Below are 21,401 nucleotides of genomic sequence, written 5' to 3'. Positions count from 1 at the left end.
ATTACACTTGGTAGCTGTGGCCTGTAATTCTGTAACATCATTAATTTAGTAAAGGCTTCTGCAACACGCTTGCTTCAAAGATGCCAAACAAAACAGGGTTGATTATTGTTATCAGCACTGCCATTGTCACCAAATGCCACTCAGGATAGCAGAGCTTTCAGTAGCTGGGGGAAAGAACAAGAAAAAAAACACCACAACAAACAACAACCACAACCTTCCTATGCCTCAAACATGCCTCAAACAGTGTAAATGATGCCCTCTGCATACATAATAATTAAGAGCTTCTCCCCCTCCCCTCCTGTTGTATCTACCCAGACTCATCCTGCCTGACCAGGTGTCTCCTTCGATGTAGGAGCTGGGCGAGGGAAGAGGGAATTCATGACCATTAAAAACTCCTGGAGAAACAAGAGCGCCCAGCATCCCCTGCCCTCCCCCCTCTGCCAGACCTTTGAGATGCAGCAGGTTGAGGGTGCTGGTTTTGGTCCCCAGCAGCAGGGTCCGACCTTCTTCTATCGTGATATTATCGCCATCTCGCGGCTGGTGTCCCGCAGGCCAGCTGGAGTCCTCGTCCCACCGACCGCAGAACTGGAGGGAGAGCTGGAAAGAGGAAAAAAAAAAAGACCCAAGAGAGGTTCAAGAGATTCAAAACTCACCCCTTCTTCTCCCTTCAGGCAGCCAGGGTGCTGAGGGCACAGCAGAGGAGATGACCAAGCCCTGCTGGCTGCTTTCTCCCTGCACAGAGCGAAGGGATGGGGGGATATTGGGGTTGGAGAAGTTCTCAGCCTTCGGAAAGGATTGTCACCAGTTGGGGGTTGTCTCTTGGCACTTTCTGCTCACGGTAATGAGGGGCTTGCTGCAAACCTGGCTGCAGAAGGTTCGCGGGTTTCCTGGTGTGTGTCTCTCTCTGCCTCCCAAAAAGCAGAACTGCATGTTAATTCCTGGCAATGTCATTTTAATAGCCTGAAGAGTTCAGAACTAAACCATTTTGCTAGATAGTCAATAGCCTCGTTTTTCACAGGCTCTCCTGCCACTCATCCACATTTAGAGAGACCTTCCTCTTTTCAAATTCTGTCTTAGTTTTCTCAGCTTATCCATTGTAATGATCACCTCTCATTTGATGGCAATCAGTTCCAAATAAAACACTGATTAACTTGAAAACAGCAAATAACCTGGTTCATGATGAGCAACGGTGAAATAACACCAGCTGGTTTCAAGTCATGATTCCTCCTCACCTCTAAACTTTAAGCACACATTTTGCAGTCAGGGTTTGAATGATTTCTTGAAAAATGTGTTTGTATGTTCTGCACGGACACGTGTGCACAAGTGTGGACACAGGCTCTCCTAACATAGTGAGTTGGACTCACGCACAAGAACAGCCTCAAGTGATCTGAAGAGGTAGTGGAAACCAGACATGGAAGTTTGTGTGGTCCTCACTGGGTTGTGCTAATCCAAAACAGCAGTGGAAAGATTAATCACAATACAGGAACAAAATATAGTTACTCCATTTTCAATCATGTGCAGTAAAACTTTTGCTCCAGCTCTGCAGTTTAGGTGAATCAATACTGGTATTGTCAATTTTATCTTCATGTGCCTGATGTTCTGTACAGCATTTTTCATGGCACCTGGAGTAGTCAGGTAACTATTATATGGCTACTGCTGTCCTAATTATTGACACCAGGGAATAGGTGGTGGTCCCCAGGCTAAATGATACAACTGGTTAATGTCCATCCTGTCAGTAGGGTATGGATGCTGGTGTGTCCCATTCTCTGTCCCACTGTACAATTTCCATACACAGGGAATTACTCAGTTCAATTTAGACTGAAGCCTGGGCATCAAATAACACACACAGTGAAAACATCTGGGGAGTTAAGTCCTCTGTGTCAGAAGGAGTGAATCACTTAATTACAGAAGCACAGATAAGCCTTCACATTTGTACAAAACTGTTACAGAGTAAAATTTTTCCATTGTTGCAGAATGTAATAAGACAATTTTCATCTTCATTACTTGCAAACATATTTATATATTTTAGAGATTTAGGAAAAAAATCCAGCTGAAAAGATAAATAAATTTATCCCCTGTCTTTCCAGAGAAGCTGTGAAGTACTCTTCCTTGATTGGTAGTCCTTTAGACCAGATTTTATACAATATACAAGGGTATGCAATAGATCCACCAAAAAAAGAGCTAATTAAACAAGTTTTTATGTCAGGGCAGGGGACAGAGGAGGGTAAAGTTAATGGAAAGTTTCACCTTTCCTAGATACACTGCTTATAAAGCCAACTGTAGCACAAAATAACAAATTCTATAAAATCCTGTCTGGCACAACCTCAGTCAATTCTGCTAGGAAAACACTGTGTGATACAGTTATGAAATTGTGGGATCCATCAGAATATTTTACTGAGAAGCCTCCAATTAACTCTAATGGGAAACCAAGGGTATAATGAATATACCAGGTTGTTCTTTCTGCTCAGCATCAAAAACTTCACAATTTGTTGATCTTGCAAGAGTTAAGAAAAACAAACTCTTCTTCTGAATTTGACAGGTTTTTTGAGAAGCTTCCCCTTTCTTGCTAGAAAACCTCTTAGTTCTTAAGATTCTCTCTATATAACATTAGTGTTTAAATTATTCTTGCTAAGCTTCTGCTGTCACCTCTTGGAAGACTCTGTACCCATTCAGTTCCACCAATACCCTCTGACATAAAAGTTGGTAGCTCAGACCTGCTGGTCTAATAAGGCACCAAAAAAAATGTTGAAACCACCTGGGAAACTAAGAACTATTAACCATCTTAGGAATGTAACTCAGAAAAGATAGAAATATACTGAAACCAAGTGCTCTGTTATTTAGAAGACTCATGTCCACAGTAAGAAGCAGTTCCTACACCATCAACCTAAACAAAGACAGGATTTATTGCTCAAATGAAAGCTTACTACCCAAGAATGGTTACAGAGAGGCAGAAAATAATTTGGCCAAGGTCCTAAGATCTCTGTCATTTCACCCAGTTCGTAACTAGAGGTTTCCAGTGAGATGATGTCTAGCTTAGTCTGCTGCCACGTGCACCCCCTGCATGTGCACCATTCAAGTGGTTTCTGATTTGTTTGAATGTTTTATTTTTAAATAAAAGCAAATAGATGAACATCAGATAATGACACAAGCTATTTATAGTCACTTGTACCATCCTTGCACTGTCATGAAGAGAATAAATCTAAAGATTGAATGGAGAAAAAGGGCATAGCTCAAGGAATGTACCATAAATTACCATAGCACAGAAGAACCTATAAGGGGTTAGAGGGAAAGCAGCTCTGTAGAAATATAGGAAAGGCTTTGAACTGATAGAGGAAAATGAGATAGTAGTAGATTTTATTTGGTGACCCTTCTCCTCCAGTCCTGCACAACTTCCCTAGGATGAAAGACCATCTCTGTAAGGTCTTTGAAAGAAAAAGGTGTGGCCTAGTGTAAGGCTGGTAAAATGGCCAACTGTCTTGAATCACCATCAGAGTTTGCCTGGGCATTGTGAATCCTGTACAGTTGCTGTCATCCTGTTTTCTAGGAGAAAAGCACAGAACAAATTCTAATTGTAATGGACTTGTTAAGTTCCTTTGCTGAATGGTGGGGTCTATGTCCAGTTCCTATTAAGCAGCCATGGTAAAATAACATGGACTAATACCCACACAGACTACTTGCACATCCCTTGTTAAGCTGACAGACTTACAGCTCTAGAAATCCACACTCTCATCTGGTCCTGCTAGTTTCCTTCTATGCAACCTTGGGGAAACTCCATGGTTATCATGACTGCCTTTTCTAGCTGCCCTAGCTATGGGACAGGCTGTAGCCCACCCTGACCCTACAGACACCAAAAACCAGCATCTCTGCATGCCAAGGGTGCATTTGCTGAGGATGCTTTTACAACCACTGGGATGGACCAACTCTCTTGAGATCCCAAAGACAAAACACTGAGACAGCCATCTCTCCAAGTGCTGTATGGTCATGTCTAAAACATCTCCCCATGCAGAGACTAGCTCCTATCCCTCTGCCCACAGCCAAGCAGGATAAGCATGTCTACCTGTCTGGTTAGCTTTTCATAGAAGCAAAACTCTTTCCTTTTCTTTTTTTTTTTTTTTTTTTTTTTTTTTCCCCTGCTTGGCACCCAGTGTTTCACCTGTGGTCTTTAATTTAACCACTTCTCAGTAAGACTGAAAACCAGCAGGAGCTGCAAGCACCAGGGTCATGGCTGAGCACCCATCCCATGAGTGCTTGTTGAATGAACCAGGAGGAACCAGCAGAGCTGGGGAAAGCTACTTGGCAACATGCATTTTCCTCCTGTGCTTTTTTGAGCTTCAGCATAGGGCACAACAAATGGTTGGGAGCTTCCAAGTCAGGAGGGGGGAAAGGAGTTGGCATAAAACAAGCCCTGAATGATGAAGGTGGAGCTGGCTGACCGCACCTGGAACAGTGAGATGGTGTCTTTACACTTGTGCTCCAGCATATACCAGACTGTTGGAAAGATGATTTGGAGAAAACAGGGCTTATGAGACCATAATGTCTCTGCATCCATCTGTGACCCTGCCAGAGCTCACATTTGAATGTGGCCAGCTTCAAGTACATTTAGCAGAAGGAGTGAAACCACGAAGATACTGTATTTCTGCAAAGTTCATGAAAATCAGTAGCAAGATGGAGGCAAGAGACTCTTCTGGTCTTTTCACAGGATCATAGAAACATAAAATCACAGAATGGTTTGGGTTAGAAGGGGTCGTAAAGATCATCCGGTTCCCACACCCCTGCCACAGGTAGCAATGCCTTTAACTACACCAGGTTGCTCCAAGCTCATCCAACCTGGCATGGAACACTTCCAAGGATGGGGCAGCCACAGCTTCTCTGGGCAACCTGGGCCAGGGTCTCACCCCCCTCACAACGATGAATGCCTTCCTAATATCTAATCTAACTCTACTCTCTCTTACCTTTAAACTGTTCCCCCTTGTCCTATCACTACATACCTTTGTAAAAATTCCATCCCCAGCTTTCCTGTAGCCCCTTCAGTTACTGGAAGGTGCTTTTAGGGCCCACCCAGAGCCTTGTCTTCTCCAGGTTGAACAAGCCCAACTCTCTTATTTTCCCCAAGAACACAAGTACAGCATGAACTGAATGTTTAAAATGGTCACCCAGACCAGGGCAGGATGTGCCTTCACATCAGACATCCATAAGAAATCCACCCTTAGCAACATTTCACATTCTGAATCCAGTACAGCAGATAGCACTAACTCAGTAGTGAATCTATACAAACCTGTACAATACGGGCAGAAACCCCAGGTGGGTAGAAAAACACAGGAACTGACAATCCCTAAGGATCTATTTGGTTTTCCTAGTGTACCAAATAGGACAAGGAACAGGGAGGGGATCTGACATGAAAATTCAATGAGCAGAGTCCTGCAATATCTTCCCACCTCTGACACCCACTTGGTGTGTGTCATGAGCAACTTATTTCAAGCCCACACCTTATGTATCAAGCCCATAACTTGTGTATAACACTGATTAATTCTGGGGGTTATCAACTCCTTCCCCATTAGAGCTCCAAAACAATGAATAAATTATGTAAAGATAAAATAATGTTTTAATAACATACAATAAAAGCTGTGCCAGCTCTTTGTAATTCAGTACATTATCCTCTTCTTCCCACCTTCATTTTTCCATTTTCAGGCAGATTTCTTTCTATTTTATGTTTTTAGCTGCTGCTGTTGTCAGCCTGCCTGAGGTTGCCTTTATGTCAGCCTTTGGGGACATGAAGTCTCAGTATCAGTTTCTCAGCTTCTGCCTGTGACTACCAGGACTCAGAAGCAGCTGCAGTAACTGCATCAAATAATTCAATAGCAGTAATATGCTCACATTCTCAAACAGACTGGCAACCAAGTCAAAAAGGGAAGGGATTGTAAATTACCACTTCTTCAATGTTTTGGTCTAAATTTTTGTAAACAGCAATCATTATGCCAACACAACATGTTTATCTGGTGACATTTACTTCCCTCTTCCCCAAAATGCAAGGTTTGTGTTCCAAAGGGTTGAGAAGCTCCTGTTTAGACACAGTCTAGATAAATTGATCTCATTTTGTCGTAACTTCAAAATTGTTTGGTTAGGTGGGGTTTTCTTAGAATGCCAAAAAGAGGCCTGCAACCCTCACTAGAGACACAAAGACAGGAGCTCTAATCCTCTGATCAGAAAAAACCAGAAATTTTAGAGCCAAATCAAGAACTAGAAGTGTAGTTAAACACAGACTCTACTTGCTTCTGTGTTCAACACTTGCTTTCCTTCTAGACTATGGGTTTCAGCTGAGGATCTTTTGCAACATGGCCACAGAGAGAAATCTGAGCTTAGAAGGGTTTTCCACCAGCTCCACCCCAGTAGCCAGATTTGTCCTTTTCCCAAACACATCCAATACGACACAAAGCACAGTACTATCTACTTGAATATGCAATAAGTTATCCTAGTTACTTCCTATAATCTCCAGCAGAAAGATGGTCAGTGGAGCTGTTGGAGCAAGACCAGAGGAGGCCATGAAGATGATCAGAGGGCTGGAGCAGCTCTGCTTTGGAGACAGGCTGGGATAATTGGGGTTGTTCAGCCTGGACAAGAGAAGGTTCTGGGGAGACCTTAGAGCACCTTGCAGCACCTGAAGGGGCTACAGGAAAGCTGGGGATGGAATTTTTACAAGGGCATGGAGTGATAGGAGAGAGTTTAAGCTGAAAGAAGGTAGATTTAGATAAGATCTTAGGAAGAAATTCTTTTCTGTGAGAGTGGTGAGACACTGGCCCAGGTTGCCCAGAGCAGCTGTGGCTGCCCCATCCCTGGCAGTGTTCAAGGCCAGGTTGGATGGGGCTTGGAGCAACCTGGTCTAGTGGGGGGTGTCCCAGCCCATGGAAGGGGATTTGGAACTAGATGATCTTTGGGATCCTTTCCAGCCCAAACCATTCTGTGACTCTAAAGTGCACCTCTTCTGGCACGAAGAAGCAAAGCTTTTGAAGGCTTCAGACACAGCAGAGACCGACAACCACAAGGCAGCCTTCTCCCTGGTGCTGACAGACTGTCCTTGAACCAGCAGGTGGGGCGAGCAAGTGTTCCTGCTCTCAGTCACCGCGGAGAGACAAGGTGAACATTTTAAGTGATGGAGCACAGTGTATCCTTTCTCATGCCGTAGACCCAGGACTCTACACCACACTTGAAAACACCTTAATTTCAGTGATGGATACAGGGAACTCACTATCCAGGCTGTGAACTCTTGACAGCTCCTCAGTTTAATACATCAAGAAAAGATTTACACCCCTTACCCAACCCTTATCCACCTGAAGGAAAGAAAAAACATGTATTTGGAGGAGACAAAAGAGGAAGGGAGGTATTTTATTACACTAGATGTGTTTTACAAGGGAAGTATTTTCAGCCATCTGCTCTAATTATTCCTCCTGTATTGGCCACCATCTTCATGCAACAATAGAAATAATTATCTCCTCAAGGGCAAAAAAAGAAGATATTTACAGAAACAAACAAAAGTTGATTATTTTTAGCTCTTAGGGAAAAAAGAAACAACAAGCTACTTCTTAATGAAGGAGCAATTAGGAAGGTGGGTAGAACATCTATAATTAAAACAGACAAATTGGTGCAGGCTCCTCCCTCCTACACATACTTGAAAGAGATGCAAATAAATGTTATTTGCTACAGTCAGTGGAATTAACACAAAAAATGCTGTCCAGTGCTCAGAGAAGCTGAACCTGTCTCTTGGCATCATTCCCTGCCACTCCTCCTTGTAGGGCCACTAACCCTTTACCAAATTAACTGGGAAATTCTCACCACAACTGTAAAGTTATAGAATTTCAGTTGGCACAGATAGGTCTTCCTCTGTATAACTAGCATCCATGACACAAACATGGTAGGACACCCCTTCATCCTGCTGATAGAACAGTCAATCTCCTGCATGCACTTCATCAGTCAGTGTAAAAAAAAAGACCTTTCTTCTATATAAACCAAAGCCAAAAGAAGTTTTTTGCAATCATCTTTTCATTTCTAGCAGTGTATAAGGAGTCTTCTAACAGAGAAAATGAAGGCATATACACAGTTTTGTGGGAAAGATGGAATAAGGTCATACCAGACAGGACAGAAAATACCTCGCATTGTGCAAAAGCAAATATAGCAGTAAGGAAAAAATATTCTCTCTACCAACAGCACAGTGCAACACCTTATTTTGTGGGAAAAAAAATGGATTTAGACTTTCGCACAGAAATGAGCAGAATTCAGTTGGCTGTGCTATGAAATTAAAAAAGTGGCCAAACTGAAGCTGGTCAAGGCTAATAATGAAGGCTGAATTTCACAAGACTTCTCCAAGAGTTTAGCCATGCTGGATTAGCAGTTGAACTTGATGATCCTAAAAGCTCGTTACAGGAGCCAAACAAACAAACACCAACCAGCAGTGATGAGCTGCAAACTAGTCTTTCCACTAGGCAACTTCCCTCCTGTTTCAAAAAGTTTTCACTATGGAAAAGCAAACAAGACAGAGATTAAGAGTTACCAGTTTTTGCACTGCTCCTCTTGCCCATGCAGCACTTTTAGAGAAGTTGCCTTCAAACATTAAAATAGCTTGTACTGAGTTTCTTTGGAAATCAGAGTGCCAAAGCAGTCTAGTGGATCTTACAATGTGATCAGAAATCCCTTAAAAGACTTTTATTCACATAGACTTTGTGACAGTGCCCCAGCTTTGTCACTGATCAGGGCATTTCATAGAATCACAGAATGCTCTGGTTTGGAAGAGACCTTAAAGATTGTCTTGTTCCAACCCTCTTGCACGGAGTTCCTTTCCAAGGGTCTTTCTAAGATGGATGTGAAGTAGAAAGTAACAAAAAGAGAACCTCTGGAGAAGTTTGCAGTGGACAGTCTACATCCATTTTCTTAGTAAAAGCACCACATTCACCTCTATCAGGTCTGTTTAATCTGGTTCCATTTGGAAAGTCCTTTTAAAGAAGAACATGGCAAAACAGGGAGCATATTTCAACTTCTCTAATTTTTTCCAGCCTTCCCTCAAAGAAAAGACAGCCTCTTGGCTCCTATGAGTTCATCAGCTACAGACTGTGAGAAATTTCTCGCCTAGTTCAATTCCAAGTGATTATGATCCTGAAAATAAAATGATCTGACCACTGAGGTCTTTATTCTCTGAGTGCCAGTGTTAAGACAGTCCCTGATGCCAGTTTAGCAATGAGTAATAGGGGGGAAATTTTTAGATGTTTAATACAAACTGCCTTGGCAAAACAGTGAAGAATTTTACTAAAAAATCCAGAGACATGAAAGGAAGTTCCCTTCAAATTAATGTCATGGCAGAGACCACCCATGGTTAGTTCAACTGAGCAGACACTGGTAACCAACTGGCCAATAAAGGTAGGTAGATAATGAGATTGTCTTCTCCATTTCTGAATGAAATGGTACAAAACACAGCAGGAATGTGGTGCTTGAGTCACAACTCACAAAGGAAGTCTCCTTGTACATTTCAGAAAACTAAGTGAAGGAGAGATATCTAGAGAGCTATATACCATGGGGAAAAAGTGAATACTTTCTGCCTGCAGACATTATCCCCAAGAAGCCTGGAAGCACCTGTAGCTAAGGCATAAAATGAGCAGAATGCTTCTGACTATCCACACATTGAGAGTCTGTCACTGGTTTCCAGGAGTAGGAGACCAAACTGTTTTTTCCCTTATGAATTGGGACATTTGGCACGATTGTTTACGATAGAGCAGGCCTGGCATATAACCCAACAAACTCTTCCCAAGGCCACAAGATGATATATGTATGACTATCTGCATCATCTGCTGCTATGTAACTTTACCCTTTACTCCAACTTTAAAATACAGGTGTTATTATCCAGCCTGAGAAAGCCACACAGCAGTTCCTTCATTAATGACTCCCATAAACATTGGGATCAGGGCTGGGCATGTGGATGGCCACATGATACACTATCCAGTAGCTTTATTTCTAAGTGAGACTGCTTGGCCCCTGTGTTTAAATATATATATATATATATATAAGTAATACAATTTCATTTTCTTTTTCCTCTTTTTATTTTTAATTTTAGCTATCCTGCAGGAATCTTTCAGACTTCTGTTGAGTTGCACAGGCAGAAGGGAAGAATCTGGCTGGGCATGTTCTCTACGGGACTGATAAATGACCCTAGTCGCTCTCCAACTATTACAGGATAAATCTGTTTACACACAAAAAATTGACCTGGGCTGGTGAGGTGGGACTAGAACCAGGAAACTGGCACGTCCCAGAGGTAAAAATGCATTTGCAGCCAACAGCATTAGTAACTCAAGACCATAAACAAGCCACACTGTCATTAATTACTCAGACAGGGGCAGCGGCAAAAGCAGTGAGAAGACCCAAAAGCCAACTGTAAATAGTTCATCTAGCTGATTAGTTCAGAAAAAAAAATGAGTGGGCAGTTTCGAAGGTCAGAGCCTGTGGCACAAGTCAGTCTCAGGCCAATTTGCAACTGGACAATAGCATGAGAAACAGCTTAATTCTTGTTAAAAAAAAATTATATATATATATATAAAACCCAAACAACTAGACCAAGAAAACCACCCAAAAAACAACCACCAAAAAAAAAAGCTTTTCCAGCAGGGGAGTAATCACTGCAATTTTCCAAGCATAGAAGGTAAAGCTCTTTGCACCAGAGGTATTTAATTAATGGCACAGAGTATTAGTTAGATCTAATGGAGCTTTCATAGGGAGGGCACTTTTCACAGGAGAAAAGACATCGTTGTTGTCAGGGAGTGCATGGCCCGGATATAGCACAAGTCAGCTTCCTATCACAGGCAAGAAAGCTCACCCAAAGACAAGGTAAAATACCAAATAATGGGGGGATAGGGGCAATATTAAGCCCCTCCATAATTAAGCAAACCATTAAACCCATGGGAATATCCAGATCTATTTAGTACACTCATGTGAGTCCCAAACTGTTGCTCTCAGGACTTCCAGGGTCTTTTCAGGGTTATGGTGGGAGGTTGATCCTAGAATCAGAAACCTCAGTTTTAAATATTAAGGAAAACACCCTGGATGCGGAGGAGATGTCTTGGAGCACATGAGGAAGTCTGTTTTACAAAATACAATTTTGTAAATTGAGTTAGGAGTTGGGGTTGTTCAGCCTGAAGAAGAGAAGCCTCTGGGGGGACCTCATAGTGGCCTTCCAGTACCAGAAGGGGGCCTACAGGAAAGCTGGGAAAGAACTTTTTACAGGGGCTTGCAGTGAGAGGACAAGGGGTAATAGTTTCAAGCTGAAAAAGATTTAGGTTACAGATCAGGCAGAAATTCTTCTGTGTAAGTGTGGTGAGACACTGGAACAGGCTGCCCAGAGATGTTGTGGGGGCTCCATCCCTGGAGGTGTTCAAGGGCAGGTTGGATGGGTCTCTGAGCAACCTGTTCTAGTGGGAGGTGTCCCTGCCCATGCAGGAGAGTTGAACTCAATGATCTTCAAGGTCCCTTCCAACTCCAAACATTCATTCTGTGATTCTGTGAATTTTTCTCTGTAACTCATTGTTAATTCACAAGAATCTTCCTAATGTTCATTTATGGCCTGATATTCAGATACAGTTTATTTCAGTGGAAACTATGCCAGTTTAAATTGCAAGCCCAACTTGCATGAAAATCCTATGCACATAAAACATTGGGGAATTTTGTGCAACCTTCCAGTTCAGATACAACCCGACTGCTTTTTCCTTTACAGAGCACAGTTAAAGGGCAACCATAATTGACACATCTCTCTAAAATAGTGATTTCTCAAAGGAAGAATGTTTCTGAGACAAATTAAAAATGGCAATTTAATGGTAATGAGAAAATTTCAACATCAAGTTGTTTACAAAAGCAGAATAACCAAGCCTGGTGATGGTGTTGGCCTTTGCAATGTGCACTGTGCAAATACAGTCTCACAGTTGGATGATCTTAACTTACTTTAATCTGAGACCAAATATTGCAAATCCAAAGATTAGTTTAACAAGTTTCCAATCCCCTGTAGGAAAAGAAGTCAAATTACACGCCTATGTGCCAGCAAGAAGGAATTCTGAATGAACACTACAGTCAATGGGGAGGAGTGAGGTGAGCCTAACCCAACAGTGCCAGTGAAGGTGTGATGATAATGGGGTTTTGCACGAGGAAAGAGAAGAAAAACCTTTGTGAGAGCCCCAGATCAGCTGTGAGGGTGGGCTTGATGTCAGAGTGTGGAATCCAGCCCAACTTTCACACAGCTCCCATGAGGATATAGGTAATGCAAGTGAGTTGGCATACAAACCATCTGTTTTCATAGAATCACAAAATCATATAATGGTTTGAGTTGGAAGGGACCTTAAAGATCATTCAATACCCAAGGCCAAACCCAGGGACACCTCTGACTAGAGCAGGTTGCTCCAAGCTTCATCCAACTTCGCCTTGAACACTGCCAGGGATGGGGCAGCCACAGCTCCACTGGACAACCTGGGCCAGTGTCTCACCGCCCTCACAACAAAGAATTTACTCCTCACATCTCATCTCAGTCTCCCCTCTTTTAGCTTAAAACTGTTCCCCTTTGACCTACCAATACATACCCTTGTAAAAAGTCCCTCTGCAGGGTTTGCATTGAGTTGAAAAGTGCTTTGAAAAGGAAATTGCTGCATGTAGGCTACGTGTTAGTATGTCCTAGGCACAAAATAAAGCACACAGATAGCACAACCAGGCAGTCCACAGAAAACACTGATATTGCCATATATGCAATCCACGTCTCCTCAGCCAAAGCAGCAGGGCCATTTGGGTGATTCTAGCTAGACATGTGGTTTTTTTCACTATTTCATTAAGAGGTTCAGGCATATCTTGACAATACACTCTTGTAATCTGAGCATTACTCCACTGATACATCTATTACCTCTGAGAACACACTAAGCAGCACCCAACGGAGAGGTAAGAGGCTTTGTAAGTGCTACTGTTGTCTTATCACCTGTATCTCCTCTCTTTCTCAAAGAAAGGATGACACTGGCCCAGCCATAGCTCCTTCCATCCTGCCACAGGTCCACAGAACATGGTTAAAGGACATTCCTGTTAAGAAAATCATAGGATGGAATCCCTATTTTCTAGAGGAGAAAACTGATGTGCTTGCTGATACCTTTTGAAGAAGGAGGGCATTGCTTCATTATCCCACAAGGAAAACTCATGGCTGACTGCACCAGTTTGCTGAACCTTTGTAGCAAGTTTCATCAAAATATTTTGCCTTATAATTTTCACTTGTCAGAAATGCACTATTAAAGAAAATTTCTTTGAGAGGGACGACCTGAATAGGCAAAAGTAAATCTCTTCAGGCTATACAGCTTTTCTGCTTCCCAAGGTAGGATCTGATACAGACCAGCAGTGCTGAAAGTTCTTACTCTCTGAAAGCTGCCCCTTTGCTCCAGTGCAGTGCTCTGCATAGAGGTGGGGAAATTACTTCACTTTATCTGTCAGAAAAGAAGTCCTGAAGGAGGTCAGGGTTGAATTGCCTTGACACACTAATAATAACCATCACTTTCAACACTGGGAGCCAGATTCTGCCATCCAGCTACTGAGCACCACCTAAACCAACCCAGGTAACTTTACTGAAACAGGGCGGCAGTCTTGTTCCTGACGGCATGGTAACACAAACCAGCTGGTCAGAATCTGTCCCCTAAGGCTGCATCCCCAATGCAGAGGCAAGAGCAGGTGTCTCTAAGCTGCATCATAGAACTGTAGAACCATGGAATGTTTTGGGTGGGAAGGGATCTTAAAGATCATTTGATTATAACCCCCCTGCACAGGCAGAGACACCTCCTACTAGACCAGCTTGCTTCAAGCCCCATCTAACCTGGCATTGAACACTTCCAGAGATGGAGCAGCCACAACTTCCCCAGGCAACCTCTTGCCCCTCACTTACATTGTGCTAAAGGGGTGCAGGATTTGGGGCTTCCAGCAGCCAGTGAGACCATTCTCCTCCTGCAGAAGTGGGGGGCAGGGTCCAACAGTGGCTGTGGCAGACCTGGACAAAGGAGCCTGAAAGGTCAGTATCAGGGAAGCCTGCACTGCCCTTTCAAACCTGGACCTGCCCAGCAGGGAGAGGATTTCACCCTGCTCAGCTATCATTTCAGTAATGCAAGCTTTTTAAACAGCTCAGCCTGATCTGCGAGCTTTCAGAGTCCACTTTCAAACACGATGTCCTGTTTAGCTTTAGCACATCAACAACATGCTTTCTTAGCCTATCTGTATGCATTATCTACTGCTGTAATGTATCATGTACTGAACTACAGCATCATTACAGGTAAGTGCTCAGGTTTAAATGCAAACATAATTGCATAATGTGGTACAGCCAGGAAGAATAATGCAGGAAATAGAGCCAGCTCCATCTGATAGTGCAATCTGACTGAAACGCCGGCCGTTCGGATCAAACACACAGCCCAGATGGGGCAACCAAGAATAAAAGTGCCTTGCTGTATCTTTATTGTCATCATCAAAAACACTTATCTGCTAGAAAGGTAAAAAGGTGAAGATGGAACTCTTACAGAAAAGGTCACATAAGCAATGGGGTAAGAGTGGGTTGTTATAGCTAGGAAGATGTCACGCCTTAGTAAAATCTACCTTGGCATTGCCACTTTGAGCTCAATTTGCCAATTCCAAATGGGAATCTGAGCATTAAGTGACATTTAGAAGCCTGGGAACAGCATTGCTGTGTCCCTGCAGTCATGGGTGTCTAAGTAATTGCAAAAAATCCCCATAAACCCTCAGATCCTACTGTGCAAGGAGCTGCACAAACACAAGAGAACGTTTCTGATGCAAGACGGCTTTCAAATGAGGACATGTCTACAGCAGATATGTATACTTTAATACATTTATTTTATATAGCTAAAGTTAGAACTGATTCTCAATGGAACAGTGCTTCCATCTATTTAATTTTATTTTTTTTCAGTAGTTTGAGCTCACAGGGGTACACGACAGGCAATTTCAGCAGAGGTGCAGACAGCACCACAACATAAGCCAGAAGGCAGCTGAAGTTAATTTAAAGCACTTTCTACTGAACTACTATCCCATGAAAAGTTACTCCTCGGCTGAAGAGCAGCATCACACACGGTATGGGACAGTAACCACTCTTGTTATTTCAAAAGATTTTATCCCTAACTTTGTTTTAATCAGACATCAAGCTGAGAGACTAGCGTGTGAGAGAACCTCTCGACCAACAGGCTAGCCTCTGAACTGAGAGCCCTTTGAGTTGAAAGCACAAACTGCTGCTGTTTGAGCTAAAAAGCCATCCCTCTGTCTTGCAGGGCTGTAACAGCTCATCTTTGTTGGGAATGCAGATCCCCTGAAATAATGTACACTCCACGGCTTCCACTATCTGCCCTCCCACACACACATTTTTCTGCCTGTTAATCATTTGGCAGGACATAAAATCCGGAGTCCCTTTCCCAAAGATCCTTGCTGGCACATCTTTACCCCAAAACCTAAATGCATGTAAGTGCTTAAGGATGCAGATGGGTCCCTAGTAGCACTTTCCACAGGCAGTTTTGATTTCGGGGAAAGATGGGCATAATACAAGGATTGTAAAGTGGTTTGGGTTGCAAGGGACATCTAAAGATCATCCAGTCCAACCCCCCCTGCAATGGACAAGGATGTGTGCCTTCCAGCCTGACCTTGAATGGTTCCAGGGATGGGGTATTGAAAACCTCTCTGGGAAATGTTTCACCACCCTCATTGCAAACAATTTAATTTGAATATCTAGTCTGAATCTCTTCTCTTTCAGTTTAAAAACCTCATCCCTTGTCCTATCGCTACAGACTCTGCTAAAAAGTTTGTCCCCATTTTCTTATAAGACTCCTTTAAGCACTGAAAAGTGCTCTAAGATGTCCCTAAAACCTTTTCTTCTCCAGGCTGAACAACCCCAACTCTCTCAGCCTGTGTCCACAGCAGAGCTGCTCCAGCCCTCTGATCATCTTTGTGGCCTCCTCTGGACTCACTCCAACATCTCCATGTCCTTCCCATGTGGGCACTGCAGAAATGGACGTAGCATTCCAGATGGGGTCTCGAGAGAGTGGAGTAGAGGAGGAAAATCCCCTCCCTCAACCTAACACTCACTCTGCTGGCGATACAGCCCCGGACACCATTGGCACTAAGGTACACAGCCAAATGAGGATGAACATACAGGAGATTGGAGTGCATTGGTCCAAACCCAACAACACTTATCCACTGCTTGTTATCAACACCTGGAGAAACTCATCCAAAGTTAGTGCCCCATGGTACCTGCCTACAAGTCCCTCAGGTACCTGGTAATCCAGCAACCACCTCTCCCAGAGCTAAAAAAGAAACATTAGCTTAGGCCCATGCTGGTGACCAGTGACTGCAGTCCTTTCTGCATGGGAAATCTCACTTTCTGCAGCATTGCCCGGGACACCTCAGCTTTGAAGCCACTTTTTTACCTCCAATGGCTTCATCCCCTGACTCATTTCTGTGCTGACCCCAGCAGGGCTCCCAGAAAAAGGCATTGCAGAGCAACATCCACCACCCAACAACTTCTTCTGCACCAATTCATTAGGCACAGAGGGGTTCAAGATGACAAAGAGTTTAGTCCCAGGAACAGAAAAACATAGACAGTCAGATCTTGGCTGAGTCATCTGTACAATGAATACTGAATTGTGTCATTCCTTTCTACTCAGCTTTGCAGAGTTCAGTCTGGACACCTAAAGCCCTCCTGCCCATGTGGGCTGGTGAGCTCAGGGAAAACCTCTCCTCAACAAGAAAAGCAAAATCTGAATCCTCCACTCACCAAACATGGGTTAAGGCAGGAGGGAAAAAAAAAGACAAATGAATGAGAATTAAAATGGAAGAGTGAGAGACTGTGTGAAAGAGGGACAACTGTAATCCCTAAGTGGGTGAAACTGAGCCTGACCCTTGATCAGAATCACAGACCCAAAGATGTGTGAAAGCAGGAAAATAAATCAATAAGCAAAACAGCAGTCTCTTGCCTCAATTTTACTTGAGGAAGTCAAATTGACTGAGCTCCTCACAAACTGTCTTTGGCTAAAATCACCACTAACGAGCTCTGACATTTGAAATTTAACTGAATATGAGCTAACAGCTCCCAGCCCTGCACCACCCATGAAGTTAACTGGAAATACTTTGTTAAAGCCGTAGATGGGCTGAACTGCTTGTGATTGAGAAGACGCAGCATTCAGAGGAAAGTGTTTGTGACGTCCACTTCACCTGATGCTTCCCTGCCCCTGGGATGTCTGTTTTTCTTCATAGGGACCACAGAGTGTTCAGTCCACTTTGCTCCTTCCCTTTGCTGTCAAAATTATTTGCTAGTTTTCACTAGGTAGCCTCACAATCCCTTAATTAAGTCCTTTGCTCTGCAGCTACTCACAAGGACAGATTGGAAATGAGGGGTTTCACTTATGGAGCTGCCAGTCAGGGGAAGGTGCTCACCATTTAGCAATTAGTTTTTAAGTCAGTCTATCACCCAGCTATTACAGACTCATCATGAAAACAGATTGTTTTTACTGGCAATCACATAAAATTAACCCTCTCCTTAAAGACAGAAGGAAGGTTTTCTTAGATTACTTGTAGGAGCAGAGTGCTTGAACATGCTGGGCTCTCCTCATGATGCAGCCATCATTTTTTAAACTTTTCAATAAACACTCTCTGAACTGAAATAATACAGTAATTTACTTGTCCTCTAACTGCACTCTCAGTTCACACTGTTTAGTTTATGAAAAAACTTTTAATAACACCAACAGTAACAAAACTGGAAAAAAAACCCCAACTAAAACTTTTAAAAAGACAAGATAACAAATACTACTCATCCTTATTCTACTCCTTACTCCAAGTCTGTACACAGATGAAATCATGATACAAGGTGATTATGTTTCCATTACTACTAATAGCTTACTACAAGACCAAAGCTAGAGAGGGATTTTTTACAAGAGCATGTAACTATGGGATAACGGGAAAGGGGTTTAAGGTGAAAGAGGGGAGATTTAGATGAGATATTAGAAGGAAATTCTTTGCTCTGAGGGTGGTGAGACAATGGTCCAGGTTGTCCAGAGGAGTTGTGGCTGCCCCATCCCTAGAAGTGTTGAAGGGCAGGTTGGATGGGGCCTGGAGAAACATGGTCCAGTGAGAGGTGTCCCTGCCTGTGCAAGGGGGTTTGAACTAGATGACCTTTCAGGTCCCTTCCAACCCAGACCATTTTATGATTCCACGTTCTTGCAATCCTCAGGATTTACAATTTTTTATATATATACATGAAGAAACGCCCAACTGTATGTCCCACACACACACTCTATCCGAGGCTTCTTCTCACTTCTTGTGTGGACTGGATGAGAAGGCTGATCCTGCACTCATTGCTCAAGGTTAGGCTGAGTACCAAACTCAGCTCTTGAGAGCTACATCCCTGTAGAAAAGGTGTAATCCACCACTCACCTCAAAGCAAATGCCATAAAGGAGAGAAGCATAACAGTGCATTCACATACAGTCTACAACCTAGCAGAAAACACTGTAAAGAGAGAAAGATAAGAAGATACTCCTTCTCTGTAACTCGTAGCTAATGATGACTGCCCACCTGAGTTATTGGCCCATATCCTGTTGGTGCTTATCCAAATGACTAAATGTCCCTGAGAACCAAATGACTTCCCATATACACACCCCTGGGTGGATAAGAGATTGGCTGGACGGCAGCACCCAGAGAGTTGTGGTCAATGGCTCAATGTCCAAATGGAGGCAGGTGACCAGTGGTGTCCCTCAGGGGTCAGTACTGGGACCAGTGCTGTTTGACATCTTTGTTGGAGACATGGACAGCGGGATTGAGTGTATCCTCAGCAAGTTTGCTGATGATACCAAGCTGTGTGGTGGGGTTGATACCCAAGAGGGAAACAACACCATCCAGAGGGACCTTGACAGGCTGGAGAGCTGGGCCAGTGCCAAAATCATCAAGTTCAACAAGGCCAAGAGCAGGGTCCTGCACCTGGGTCGGCACAACCCCAGGCACAAATACAGGCTGGGGGGAGAATGGCTGGAGAGCAGCCCTGAGGAGAAGGCCCTGGGGGTGGTAGTTGATGAGAAGCTGGACATGAGCCACCCGTGTGTGCTCGAGCCCAGAGAGTCAGTTGTGTCCTGGGATGCATCAAAAGAAGCGTGGCCAGCAGGGCCAGGGAGGGGATTCTGCCCCTCTACTCTGCTCTGGTGAGACCCCACCTGGAATACTGTGTCCAGTTCTGGTGCCCTCAGCACAAGAAAGATACAGACCTGTTGGAAAAGGTCCAGAGAAGGGCCACCAAGATGATCAAAGGCCTGGAGCAGCTCTGCTATGAAGTCAGGCTGAGAGAGTTGGGGCTGTTCAGCCTGGAGAAGAGAAGGCTCCAGGGAGACCTTAGAACACCTTCCAGTACTTGAAAGGGGCTACAGGAAAGCTGGGGAGGGGCTTTTCATCAGAGAAAATAGTTATAGGACAAGGGGTAATGGTTTTAAACAGAGAGGGGAGATTTAGGTTAGATATTAGGAAGAAATTCTTCACTATAAGGGTGGTGAGGAACTGGAATGGGTTGCCCAGGGAGGTTGTTGATGCCTCATCCCTGGAGATTTTTAAGGCCAGGTTGGACGAGGTTTTGTGCAACCTGGTCTAGTGGTGGGTTCCCTGCTCATGGCAGGGGGGTTGGAACTTGATGATCTCGGAGGTCCCTTCCAACTTAATGATTCTAAAAAAATTATTTGCTTCCCATTCCCTGGGGGAGCACCTCCAACATGACCATTTTCTCTCTCTGTTGATGTTTCTCTTAAGGGAGCAGGGATAAATGGAAGGGGGAGAAGAAAAAGGGTTCTCATTGAACTGGGCTGTGCTTAGTTCTGATTTTATGTGGATGAGTTTAAGTGTGGCTGGGTTTAAATGCAAGTGGAAAGGGTTTGATGTGCTGTGGGTTACAGGAATGGGCATCCCATCCTGAGGGTAACAGTATCCCAGTCTGGGGGTGGTAGCATCCCAACCTGGGGTTAACTTCCAACACCCATCCACTGCATCAGTATGAATGATAAGGATAAAAGGGCTCCCTGAAAAAGCAAGTACAATTTAGGAAGCAATCTCTTGAGATATGCTAGAAGGATGGTGGGATTGAAAAAAATAAGAAAAAAACAAAACAGAAGGAAAAAAAAGCAACAAGAGGGGGGTTTAAAATTGGAGGGAAATAAGAAAGCTACATTTCAGCCTTTGATTTTTTATCTGATAGCAGGAGAGGAAAGAGTTAAACCTCAAATCAAAAAGAAAAAATTTAAAAAGAAAAGGGGGAAAAAAAGCCACCACAAGCACAGCTCCTAAATTTCCCATTGCAGCCCAAGGCTGATCCCATTTAAAAAAAAAAAAAAAAAAAAAAAAAAAAAAAGAAGAAGAAAAAACCCACAGAGAAAGAAAAGAAGCATTTTTGTGTATCCTTTTCTCACACACCTAGCAGCCACTTTTTTTTAATTATTTATTTACCTCTCCCTTTCAGAGCAAGGCCCTTATTTTCTCATTTAGTCCAACAGAGATTGTCCTCCTGGAATGACCTTTTTTTTTCCTTTCTCTCTCTCCTCCTCTCCTTCTTCCTCCCCCCTTCTCCTCGCTGCCTCCAGGCCATTGCCCTCGTGCCAGTAACTAGATAACACACTCTATCAGAGATTTTTTAAAAAATCATTGCAAAGGCACTAGGGCTGATAGTGGCATCAATCCTAGCCTGACACAGGCTCAGGTCAACCATTTATCTCTTCACATTGCCTGTGGTTACTGTGGAGGCCATCTTGGTTCTCTACATCTTAACAACCTTGCAGATGGTACCTCTCTCTGCTCTGATAGCATCCACACACCAAGACTGGCTTTCTGCTTTTATTTTTATTAGGTTATTATGGACTCCTCCACTTCCCTTATGTGGGGCTTGCAAATCTTTGTTGTTTTCGTTGTCTTCCCCACTCTTTCAGAAAAGTAACAGTAGGCAAGTTAGTGGGTTAAGAAATAGAGGACATGGTGATGAAAGGGTGCCTTGCTGGGCTGTTGAAAGTGTGTGTTTATGAAAGATACATGCATGGTATTTTAAAAGACTTTCATCTAGTCCTACTCCTGATATCTCAACCTGTGTAACATATTTGGGGTTTTAGGGACATGGTTTAGGGGTGGATTTGGCAGCATGATAAGTTAATGGTTGATGATCTTGAAGTTCTTTTCCAATCAAAATGATTCTATGATTCTGTGTTTATTTTTGGCTATTTGCATGTTGAAGCACCCAGGAGCCCTGCTCAAAGCCCAAGACACCAGAATGTCAGGTGCTATCAGGAATAGTAAGCTGTAGTTGAAGGAAACTATTCCCCAGCCTCCGTGAGATGTGATCACTGTGGCCAAATAA

At 43.4% G+C, this 21,401-nt stretch overlaps 1 protein-coding gene across 1 annotated transcript in view; it reads right to left on the bottom strand.

Moving 5' to 3' along the window:
* The window catches only part of PKHD1 (polycystic kidney and hepatic disease 1 (autosomal recessive)), a 248,035-nt gene that overhangs the window by 162,484 nt on the left and 64,150 nt on the right, over nucleotides 1–21,401 (bottom strand). The window contains exon 35 of the mRNA XM_010004904.1: nucleotides 447–597. Coding sequence (XP_010003206.1) covers nucleotides 447–597 — 151 coding nt within the window. The remainder of the gene's footprint in view (nucleotides 1–446; nucleotides 598–21,401) is intronic.

This window comes from Chaetura pelagica, unplaced genomic scaffold, assembly GCF_000747805.2.
Source record: "Chaetura pelagica isolate M959 unplaced genomic scaffold, ChaPel_1.0 scaffold99, whole genome shotgun sequence".
NCBI lineage: Eukaryota > Metazoa > Chordata > Aves > Apodiformes > Apodidae > Chaetura > Chaetura pelagica.
This window is presented reverse-complemented; position numbering and strand designations above follow the sequence as displayed.